This window comes from Crocodylus siamensis, chromosome 1 (assembly GCF_052110815.1).
Source record: "Crocodylus siamensis isolate JL-2025a chromosome 1, ASM5211081v1, whole genome shotgun sequence".
Taxonomy (NCBI): domain Eukaryota; kingdom Metazoa; phylum Chordata; order Crocodylia; family Crocodylidae; genus Crocodylus; species Crocodylus siamensis.
In genome coordinates this window covers 234,664,686-234,676,734 of record NC_143395.1, presented here as the reverse complement: position 1 = coordinate 234,676,734, position 12,049 = coordinate 234,664,686, and the positions used below count along the sequence as shown (strand labels likewise).

At 42.3% G+C, this 12,049-nt stretch overlaps 1 protein-coding gene across 1 annotated transcript; it reads right to left on the bottom strand.

The window, feature by feature from the left end:
• Positions 1 to 10,375: 10,375 nt before the first annotated feature.
• Positions 10,376 to 11,602, bottom strand: GJA8 (gap junction protein alpha 8). The gene has a single exon (XM_090031618.1). It carries the CDS (start codon positions 11,600 to 11,602, stop codon positions 10,439 to 10,441), a length of 1,164 nt encoding a protein of 387 aa, XP_089887744.1. The 3' UTR covers positions 10,376 to 10,438.
• Between the last annotated feature and the right edge of the window lie 447 nt (positions 11,603 to 12,049).

Genomic DNA, 12,049 nt, shown 5'->3' with positions numbered 1-12,049 from the left:
GTGTCTTCAGGGCTTGCAGTCTCACTAGAGAGATCCACCATCCCAAACTTTCTAGGACAGTCTAGAACTTCATGGCTGTGTCCCCAGAGAGTCCCTAGAGCAGTACTTTTACCCTGATCTTGAAATATTTGGTCCCAAAGCTTCCCTAGTGTTCCAGCAGCACCAAGAAGAGTCTTCCCAAGACAGGTGGGGATCCAGAGGTGGCCCAGTGACAAAGCTGCACCACTCCCCTTGGGTTGAGGCAGGAGCCTCCCCAGGACTTTTTTAAGTCCCTAAGTAGATGAAAACCCCCTTCTTTTCCCCTTGGTGCTCAGAGGCATATCCTCTCCCCTATTGCTCCCTGCCTGCCCCCGCCCTTACCTGTCGCTCCTGCTGTCCTGGGGGCGGGGGAAGCTCCAAAGCCACTTCTGCTTACCCCAGCTGGGGCTGCACAGGGGCTGAGATCAACTGGAAACAGAGACAGATATCACCCCTAGAAATGTCCCTATTTTCTAAAGTAAAATTTTAGCATCTAAAAATGTAACCAAGACACCAGTCCAGAGGCAGGGTTGGTTCTTCCCCCAAACAAATCAGGTTGCTCCTTTTCAGAAGAATTAAATTTCTGGCCCTTACAGAAATATTCTCTGAGTGGCCCACACATCATCCTACATAAACAGACCAAATTCCCTGCAGCAGCAAGAAATAATTTGCCACATAAGACCCTCTTCATTGCATGGATTGGGCATGTCTAAAAGGTGTAGAGTGCCTATTGGAGAGGTGAATTTGGCCCCTGAAACCCTGCAATAATAGCATAGTGGGGAATGAACTAAAAGGAGAGTCAGGGTTCAACCATGGTATTTCCTGGATCTTGTCAGCTTGTGATCTATACCTCAACATTACAGTCAGGTGCTTGTTTGAATTTAATAGCATTTTATGTTTACTTATTTCTCAAAAAATATCTGCAACCCTTGCTAGACCCAGCCATCATAAATGTGTATTAAAAAAAGAAGAAAGCATGGTAGTTTTAATTCAGTAAAGCACTGAAGCACTGACTGTTTGAAAATCAGGGACCTTTATTAATTACAACTCATTTCACCAAGAATATGATTCTCCATTTGGTTCTGTTGAGTCACCAGGTTGGTCCCAAAGTCTCTTTCAATCTTTTGGGCTTCACTTTCATCACCAATCTTCTTGCTCTGATGTTTGTTACCTTGCTGATAGCATTGTGAAGAAGAAAAACATCACCTCTAACAGAGAAAAGAATTCAAGGAATAGAGTACTACAGAAGGATCTGGGGCCTTTCTCATAACTGCAGCTACTGCTGTCTGCTGTCATAACACTGAGGTCTGACTTCTCCAATTCCTCCTTCCTGTATCTACTTCTACTTAAAAATTGATTCCAATTAAAGCCATGGGGATTGTTAGGTTTTAGTTGTGTTTTGTTTTTTTGGTTTGGTTTGGTTTTGGGCTGGGTTTTTTTGTAAAAGTATTTTTAATAATGGTTTTAATATAGGAGAATAACTCCAGGCAGATTTCACCATTAAAACATTCTACTTTTGTGTCTGGTTAAAAAAAAAAATCCTTGAAGTGTTTCTCCTTAATTGGAAATGGCTGATCCCTGAGCAATGAAAAATACACACAGGGAACAAAACACTTTATATCAAAAGGCCTCAGATTCATACCTTCCCCCACAGAAGCAGTCCTGTGGTGAAGGTTAAAAGAGGGTAAAAGAATATGAGAGACCTATTCCATATTTCTATTACTTGTACCATGCCACTGATATTCATGGTATTTCACAGTTATGTAACAGGACAAATTCTCAGCTCTGAGGGGCTTACACTCTCAGCATGCAAACACATGACACACTTAGTCTGGAGTAATGTGACCCTACTCTGGAATAAAATTAGAGTGGACATATGGTACAAAGCCTTGCACACCAGTGTAAATTATTCTGCTCCAGGGTAAATTTGCTCCTTGGGTAAATTAGTGTAAGTTATACTGGTGTCCCGGTTGTATATCCACTTCCCTAGTCAAGTTCATCCAGGGATAGCTTTTGCTCAGTATCCAGCTAGTGGTCAGGGATAGCTTTTGCTCCATCAGCTAGTGGTCAGGAACTGCAATAGCACCCACAGGAGGCAGCAAGCTTGTAGTCTGTCCACTCCTTAGCACTCAATAAATTTACTGCAGAGTAAAATCAGGGGTGAATCACTCCATAGTAAATGTGTCATGTGTCCACACCTCCACAGACATTATGCAGACAAGGATGGCAGGAATGAAAAGGGAGCAACATAAAGGAAAAGAAATGGTGGAGTTTTTTTGGCATGTTCCCTATGAGTTCCATGTTTTACAGTTAAAAAAATAAAGATTGTGGGAGTTTTTTTGATCAGTTTATAATGGGAGATAACTTAAAGGACCTGACAGAAGAGTAGGAAGCTTACTGAGGGAAAGCTAACCCAAAGACATGTGCACCGCTGAAGATAATGGGAGATTTACTACTGAGTCAGTGAGTATGTGATCAAAGCCTAAATGCACAGCCACATTTTTCAGATAAGATTCCTTAAAGTTAGACAATTATGTCCCTATTTAGGTGTCTTCAGATGTGGGCTTAGTCCTCAGAGGTGCTGATCACCCACATACCCTGTTAATTTTGAGAATTTTGGATGCTTGGACCACTGTGCATAAATATAGACCTAAGTGGCCAAATGTATATGTATTGGCTACACTGTAGATAAAAAAAAAGATGGTGACAGACTCTTCTGAGTCTACATATCGCCACTCATTCTTCTCCAAGCAAGGAATTAACCCATTTTGGGAACCTGAACATTTCTTGGACACTTGGCATCTCAGACTACTGAGTAACCGCATAAGGTCATTTCAGAAAAGATCTTGTGGAAGTCCAAAAAGAACCAAATTAATCATCAGTTGCTGCAAAATGAGACACTCATAGGATAGCCATAGCAAGCACTAGAAGGCCACCAGCTCCATCTCTACAGGTGTTATTAGATGGATGAGAGAGAAGCCATCTGAAAATGTTGAGGGAAGAAACAATGATAAATAAGCAAGAATAGCTCTTTATGGAAACACTACACAGCTATAAATCACCCGTGATAGTTGGTACTTCTTTCCTAGAGTTGGCAATAGTCTTACCTTCGCACTGGTTTTCCTTGACTATTATTCTTGGTTTTAAAATCTAAATAACTAAAGATTGCATAGAAAAAGAACTGGTGCAGTGGTAATTCACTGGTTTAGCATGTTCCATATGCCCTCTTTTGGCTGGACTACTGCAAAAATAAGGGCCCCTTACTGTTACCAAATAAAGTAACGGAAAGCTCAAGAACTGAAGACTCAGGTGTTTAAAACAAAAGGCTCCTGTTTCTGTCCCTGCTGATGCTCCCTGGTGTGGAGACTGTTACACAATTTGGGGAAAGGCGGTAGGTGACCACCAACACAAAGCAGGAAAACAGCAGAATGGACGACCTTGTGAATGAATGCTATCATCATACAGTGTCAGCGAGGTGAGTGTTTGGAAACCGCAGGTATGTCTGCAGGGTTCTCCAGGACATAGTAATGATATCCAGGGTTAGCTGGCAGTTGGCCAGTCATATTCTTATTCAGCTCTTCCTGGGATCAGAATCTTTAAAGCTAGGAAGAATCACAGATTGCACTGATGTCCAAACTCTTCTGAATGCAGTTCGTGCAGACTTAGTGAGGATATGCAGCTCCGTTCTCATCAACAGTGGTTATTTATGGACTCGCATCAGATAAGCATCCAAAATATGTAGCCTTGTCCAAACTTATCTTTGCATCATGGTTGTAGTACATCCTCTCAGCAGCTAGGCTTGAATCACTTTGAGAACTGCTCTGCTTTCACTAGTTCTGTTTCTCATCATTGCAAAAATCAAGGAGGCTGCCACAATGTAGATTTAAAAAAAATAATAATAGTTTCTGAAGTCTGTTAGACCTCAAAAATATTGGGTTAGGTATGATCCACAAGTGATATGAAAGCTCATGCTGGTTTGCCCTTTCCTACTTTGCACCTGCAACCTGACATTCATCTGGTGAATTTAATTGCAACACAATCTCAGTCCTCCCTGGCATCTTGACACTCACCAGGTGAGCTGCTCTGGATCCTGACACCTAACTGATGAACAAATGTATATGACCCACAGTGTTTGCCTGTGACCTGGTATCTGCTGGGTAGCTACCTACAATCTGATGCATTTGTATTCCTTCTTGTAACCTGCTGTTCATTTTACTATCCATTCGCCTTCAGTCTGGCACTGCCTTGAGCTGCAGAGAGACACTGTAGAAAAGCAGCCTTCAGAAATCTTTTCTATGCTGTGTTTCCATAGGCTAGTAATAGTCTTCATGCCATACATTTTGACAGTACAAATTTGCAAACCTGCCGTTAGCCATTCCATGAATTCCCAAAGCAACACAGCCTTTGCTTTTGTGCTAACCAGAAAATGACCTGTTTTCCTTTGCCTGTGCAATTCTGGACCTAACAAATATAAATGGTTACAAGTCAAAGTCAATTCTCCCACTCATGCTTTCTAAAAGAACCCTGAAATCCTCTTTCTTCTCAGCTATACTTAACTGAGGTCCAGCATTATCCTTATTCTAAGGGGCTAAATTTCTAATAAAGCAGATGTTAAAACCCTTATTTGCATTAGGGCTGAGATCTGTACATGAATTTAGATGCCAAGTCCCCAGTGAAGCTTATGGCAGCAGTATGTCTAATCCCTTCAGTCATTTTGAGTATCTCAGCCTTGAAAGATAACCATATCTTTGTAGCTAGTGAAGCTCATTTGATGCAGTTATACTAAATATGGTTCTGTTTGTGTGGCAGCTTTTTTCTCACGTTACAAGCATAGATCAATGTATTCTCACACCAGTGTCTACCATGCTGCCTAACTGGGTTTGTACCAATGCATTCTGGGAAAAACTTGAGAAGCTTCAGCAATGCTGACTATACCTGGAACACATCAGACAATGCATTCTGGTATGTCCTACCGCACAGAGAGCTGAGAGGAAAGAGGACTAGTCCAAATTGTTGACACAACAACACACAATGACAAGTTTTGCCTGTACTGCCAAAATAGGAGCATGCCAAACCAGTTACAGGAAGAGATTTATATGCTAGGGCAGGTCTCTGGCAATAACAAAACTCTTATTAGCTGCCATCATCACAAAAAAGAGTATTAACCACATATTGTGCAAACATACAACCTAACCAGAGCCATGTTAGAAGCTCATAGTGTTACACAGGGACTAAGAAAAGGTAGTTCCATTCATTTTGGTAAAAACTAGTTCCAGTACCTGGATGGCTCCCCTGATATGCACCATTCATCTTCCTCCCCCCAGATCAGGAATTTTGCGACTACACATTGTTTTACTACACCCAGCACCCTGGTTTCAGAAGAAGAGTTTAATCTGTTTCTCCTGGATGTCCCTGCCTTTATAAAACAAAACTGAGCTCAGGCTGGGATTACTCTCTGTTGTGAGCCTGAAAAGCTGCTTTATACACAAACAGCAAACTGACATGTTTTCAGCATTGTGTAGCATGGCAGCTTTTTTAACATGAAACTGCATAGTCAGGAAATTAATGAGTATGGGGAAAGACCAGGCTCTCCTCCCTCAGGAAGCAGATTTCATGCTTCCATAGACTTGAACTACAGACCCTTCCCAACCAATCTCCCCTCTGACACTGAAGAACTAATCTGCTCATCTCAAGCTTAAGAGAATGTATTAAGTCTCACTTACTGGAAATATTCATACAAACAGAATACTTGTTGCAGATGCATATGTGGATGGCAGGGTTTTTTCCATCTTCCATAAATTATAATGCAGTTTTCCTTTAGGACTGCAACCTGCTGGATGCTTGCTTGGATCTGATTCAAACTGGGATTTAGTAGCACCAGAGATTGATATCATTGGGTCTGAGCCTCAGCTGCTCCACTGAAGTTGTTAGAACTACACCAGTTTGTAGTAGCTGAAGATTTGGCTTGCCCAAGTTAACTGGGGTTCTGAAACCCACAGGCACACTACATCACTGACACCCACAGTACAATGTGGTGTTCTGTTCTGAATCTATTTCACTTCTGGCCACAGCATCCTATTCTAACCAACCCAAAAGTTTTCTCATTGAATAGCAATGATACTGTGCATTTGGATAGTGCTTTCATCATATGATCCCTACACACTTTACAACAGAATTAGTGAAGCCTCACAACAACCCTGTGAGGTAGGTAGAAATTCCTATGCCCGTTTTACAGATGGAAAAACAGAGACACGGAGATTTAGTGATTTCTCACCGCAAGTCAGTAGAAGAGTTGGAAATATAGCTAGGACTTTTATCCATGGTCCAGTGCACCAGACACTGGAGAATACCAACTCCTTTGTGCTATTATAAGTCAAGACACTGCCTCCCTCTTCTATACCCGCTACTTTAGTGAACTTGACATTTGCAACCTATACTTCTTGCAAAAAAACATACAATTAGTCAGTAATTCCTTTGTAAGGAGAAGCAGAGGAGATTCCTAATCCCTTCCCCCTTAACTTAATTTTTACACGCTTGAAAAGTAACTTGTCCACTGTCACTCGGTGAATTAATGGCAGAGGTGAGGGTAGAAATCAAGAGACCTGACTCCCAGCCACTTGTTCGGACTGCTAGGAACACTGTCTCTAATACACCATATACCTGGAAATTACAATCTTTAAGAAATGCAATAGGGCAGTCTGAAGTTGGTTTGAGAAACCACACAAGCAGTTGGCTGGATGCCACAGGAAGAACAGTGTGGTTTATCATTGCACTATGGAAACTCATATGGAGAAAACGTAGTGGGGTACCATGAGCACCATGTCATAGCAGCCATGCCATGGGCTCACAATATGCCACAAATACACTTAACAGTGGATTTTGTCCACGCATTACAGCAAAAGTGACATATTCCACACCTTGGATCCAGAAGCTGGATTGAGTTGCCAGCCAGATTCTGGACTCTGGGATGCCTATAGACGTACTCGCTCCTGTTCTAATTACATAGCATCAGAGCAGACTCAATTAACTCAGTCTCCTCCACATTGTAATTAGAAAGCTCCAGCATCGCCTCATGGTCACATATATTAAGCCCACACACATTTCAAAATGGCTATGAGGGTGCTTTAGCTAAACGTCATCAAATGACATTTAGATAAAGCATCCTGCAGCCATTTTGAAGTGTGCAGGGGCTTAATACACATGATGGTGAGCTGTTTTAATTAAAGTGGCTGTCTGGAAACTGCTCTAATTAAAACACCCCCTGCCCACCCCCAAGCACGTGTATAAACAGCCTGGTATGTTGATGTAAAACCCCCAATGATTTTGATAGTTGTGCTGTATGTACAGCAAAGACCAGAAATCAGCCCTAAAACATCTCCGATCAATAAAAAGGTGGACAGTTATTTATATCCTTTCCAGTATAAAGCCATTGGAAGTATAAAATTAGACCTCATTAGGTCAGGCACCCAATCAATCCACTATTCTGATATCTGGCAGTGCCAGATGCCTTGGGGAAAGGTGAAAGAAACCCCATAATAAATACTTATTGACTTTCCTACCCACAGAGAAAGTGAGTTTCTTATTCCCTCTCAGTTAGTGGGTTCACTTATGTCAGGAAACAGGAAGTCTTACGTCCCTGCTTTAATTAAAAAAAAAGCATCAGGGCCTTTCGGATGGAACTGTGTATGTTCATACTATTCATATTAAAGTCCAATCCCATTCTGAATTCTAGCAAGGTCTTGGCCCTAGTGGAGTCACATGGCAATGCTCCTCTCAGCCAGAAAAAAAGTGTGTGCTCTGCTCAGTTTCCTGTCTGTTGCTTTTTATTTTCATTGAATGCTCTTTTGTTCATGAATCATGAAATCAGGTGAATGGGAGCATCCAAATGATTTTCATCATATCAACCTTTACACTGCTCCATCATATTCCCCCTCTAAATTAAGCTCTCTCAACCTTGATGATCTTTCCTCAGATGAAAATCTCTCCCTGCCTCTGATGATCTCTGTCAGGAGAACAAAGGTTGGAAGCTCAGGCTGAAATTTTGGGAAACAATCCTGAGAGGAGCAAAATAATTAATATTTAAAAATACATGGCACTGTTAAAGCATTGAAGAATTCTGACACAACATACACACTTTCTAGAGACCTATAGTAACCACATCAACCATTAATAAAGTACAGCCACATCTGAGGTTGAATGCAGGAACCAGAGGACATGGCACAGGAATTCTACAAAAGAGTTTGGGACCATGAGAAACAAAAACGATAGTATCCAACTAAAACTACTGGGGGGATTTAGTGCAGGAGAACAGAATACAGTTCACTGCATTGGAATTTAGCTAGGACATCAGGCCTGAGAGCTCGATCTAAAGCCCGCTGGAGTGAATATAAAGGGCTCTCACTGACTTCAATGGCTTTTGAGTCAGGTTTTTACAGCCCTGATCCTATGAAAGATTCCATAGGGCCTTTTTTGGCCAGCGGCAAGCCGAATTCTGTGTCTCATACTAAAGAATTTTTTTGAGCTGGATTATATCCCACACGTGAAACAATGCAAATTGCCTACTGCAGAACAGAAAGAATTTGCTGAGCTGTTAGGGACTGAGGTCTGAAAAGCAGAAAGGATGAAAGTGCATACCTGCACTTTTTTTGGCATCGGGCTCAGTCTTTTGGGGAAAGAGTGGTTAACTTCAAACCTGTGAACACGTCACAGTTCTGTCCCATCCGAGAGACACCATAGTGGCCCCCAAATTAGAAATCCACAGACATTCTAAGCATTAGCAAGTGTTGACTGAGAAAGCAGTTGCTTGCTTTCCCTTTTTTCCAAGGGTCAGAAACAGACTCCATTGGAGGTCTGTGGCATTTCTTTGGACCTGTTGGCACAGATATTTTTTCTAATCCTGGCAGTGAACTGATATTCCATTTTGAAAGAGTGGGGAACATACTGCTCAGAAGTGTAAATTAGCTGAACCAATGCAACTGTTTTGCCTTTCCACTCCTATACCAATATGAACAGGTTTAATGTTACGTTGGTTTAGCTCCATTTATACCTGTATAGGAGTGGGCATATGAAACAGTTACATCAGTTGAATGTGACCTGTGATGAATTGGTACAATTTCAAACTGGTATTGCTGTTTAGTCTGTCCACAACCAGTGATTCTTTGAAAGGCCTTGTTTTCTTCATTAGTGGCAGCTGCACTCTGCAGCTAAACAGATTGTTGGAAACCTCCTGCAAAGCAAGTGTCATGTCAGACAACCAACACAGCAGCATGTCTAAAGACTGTTGTTACATAATTAAACAAGAGGTCTGATTTTCAAAGCTTGCCACCAAAATCAGGACCATCAATTTTACTTTTGGGTGGTTAAAGAATCACTTGGCCACCCAAACCCACATTTTAGGCTCCTAAATGCCTATCAATGCATCCAGGAGTCTGTCTCTGAGATTTGCTGAGTGCCCATAACCCTCTGGGAGTTGCAGGAACTAAGCACCTTTCAGGATCAAGCCACAAATGCAGGACCGGGTGTCTTACCTTTTATGTCATGCTCTTTAAGCTGTGGTTGTTCATTTACTTTCAAAGGCCTTCACAGAACTCCTTTTCTGCATCAATTTCGAGACCTCGGGTCACAACACTAAACAACAAATACCACTTTAATTTATTCTTTTCTCCTATTTGATACAGACTTGTGGCCAAACAACTCTGCTGGGAACAAATAACCCATTTGTAGGCCTCTATTAAAGTCTAATAGGGAGCTAGCTTTAACCTTTCTAGCCACCAAAAGAACACAAATGCTTGTAGGTGCTGCTAGAAAGATCTTTTTAAGTAGCCCAAACTTGCGCTCACAAAGAAATGAGGAGCATTTTTGACCTCTCTTCCCTTTTGTGGGACAATATTCTGATCTTAGTTTCATGATACTGAACCCAGGATCCATTTCTGAGAATTAAACAGGTACAATCACATGCCAGCAGTGAAGGGAAGGCCAAGGTCAGTAGGCCACTAGCTTAAACAAAATAAGGAGCACAAAAAGAGAGCTGTGGATTGAGCTACTACAGTATTTAGCTAAAGAGACACACGCCCCACATCCTCGTGAAATGTGGGACACAACTCTCAGCAAGTACGCTGACAATGGAGACATTCTGCTTTTCCTGTTATTTGGGGTTTTAAAACGCTTCAGTGCCATGCATAGTAAAGCTACTGTAGGTAGCAAGCTGGGACTTACATGACAAGTAGGACACAGTTACCATGACAGCACCTTTCCAATTGAGACTCTCAATAGGAAATAATTTTCAAGTGACCATTTTAGGACTTTGCTTAAAAACATTCAAGGACTTGGGGATTTCTTTCTTTTTTGTTTTGTTTTGGGGAGGGTTTTTTTTTTCTTTTTTTTCTTGTTTTTTGGCAGTTGTTTCGCACAGCCCACACCCTCATACAGTCAAATCATCTGACCTGGCCCGGCTGCTGGCTTTACTAAGCCTGCTGAGGGGTCTCATATCAGCTGTCAGTTCAGCAGGTGCTGATGGCTCCCGCTCTTCCAACCCTTTCACCTCTCCCTGCCCATCTCTTTTCAGCATCTCTTGTTCCTCTTCTTGCTCACCTCCTGCTTCCCTGCTGTCTTCCTGCTCTTTTGTTTGGGCATAGGATGGTAACCGCTCATCAAAAGCCCTGGATAGTTCTTCTAGAGGCCCCATACCAATCTTCTCATCAAAGTCATTGAAGGAGGATGGAAGGTGGCTAGCTTCAACCCCCACTTCGGTTAGGGGGAAATAGTGAGACACTGGCTTTTCCTCCTCCAGCAACTTGTAGCCCTTGACCTTCTGAATGGAAGTCACTGCAAGGGAATGTAGGGGTTTGTCTGAGATCTCCCCCAGTGGTGGCTCCTCAGGCTTCCAGAAAGCCAGCCGCACCCTTTTCATGAGCAAATGACTGATCTCCACGAGGTTGAGGAAGAGCGATAATGAGGCCACCGCCAGCATAAACATAATGAAGACTGTCTTCTCAGTGGGTCTGGATACAAAGCAGTCGACAAGGTTGGGACAGGGCCACCGGCCACAGCGGTAGAGGGGCAGAATTCGGAACCCATACAGGTAGTACTGGCCTACAATGAACCCAACTTCGAAGAGGGTTTTGAAAATGATGTGGCAGACATAGGTTCTCAATAATGTTCCTTCCAGTGGGAACTTCTTGTCCCCCCTCATTTGGATTGGAGCTAAGTTTAGCCCTTCATTCTCCATCTCACCTAGCCGACGTCTCTCAGCTTCCTCCTTCTCTTTCTTCTTCTCCTTCATTCGTGCGTGATGCACAGCGTGCCCAAAGTACACGAGCGAAGGTGTGGAGACAAAGATGATCTGAAGGACCCAGAGACGGATGTGGGAAATGGGGAAGGCTTCATCATAACAGACATTCTCACAACCGGGCTGTTGGGTGTTGCACACAAAGTCTGACTGTTCATCTCCCCAGACTAATTCGGCAGCTGTTCCCAGGATCAGGATTCGAAAGATGAAGAGCACTGTGAGCCAAACCCTCCCAATGACGGTGGATTGCTCATTCACCTGTTCTAAAATGTTCCCCAAGAAGCTCCAGTCACCCATCTCCTCCTGTCTAAGGGAAGAGAAAGTAAAGAGAATGACCATAAATTTTATTAAATCAAAATCAATTGAGGAATTTACCTCCTGAGATCTAATGTGCTGATGATACCTTTAAATTACATATATTTCCCCAGTATAGCCTGTTTCAAGAAAATATTTTTTTGCCATTCATTAGATGGGGGTGGACTGAGAAGCCAGGGAAATCTCCTCACTATACTTTTTCTTCCTCAGCTTTAAATGCTCAATAACTTCTCAGCTAGAATGTATATTTGACCCTAGCTGAGAACGCATTTCTGTTGGTCTTTGCATGATCAATTGTATGTACATGAATACCATTTAATTCTGTATATAAATACATGATAGTAGTGAGATATGAAGGCTTGATCAGCTTGGGATTTGGGAAGACTTCACTGTTTGCTAATGGTAAGAGTACAAGGGAATCAAACAGGT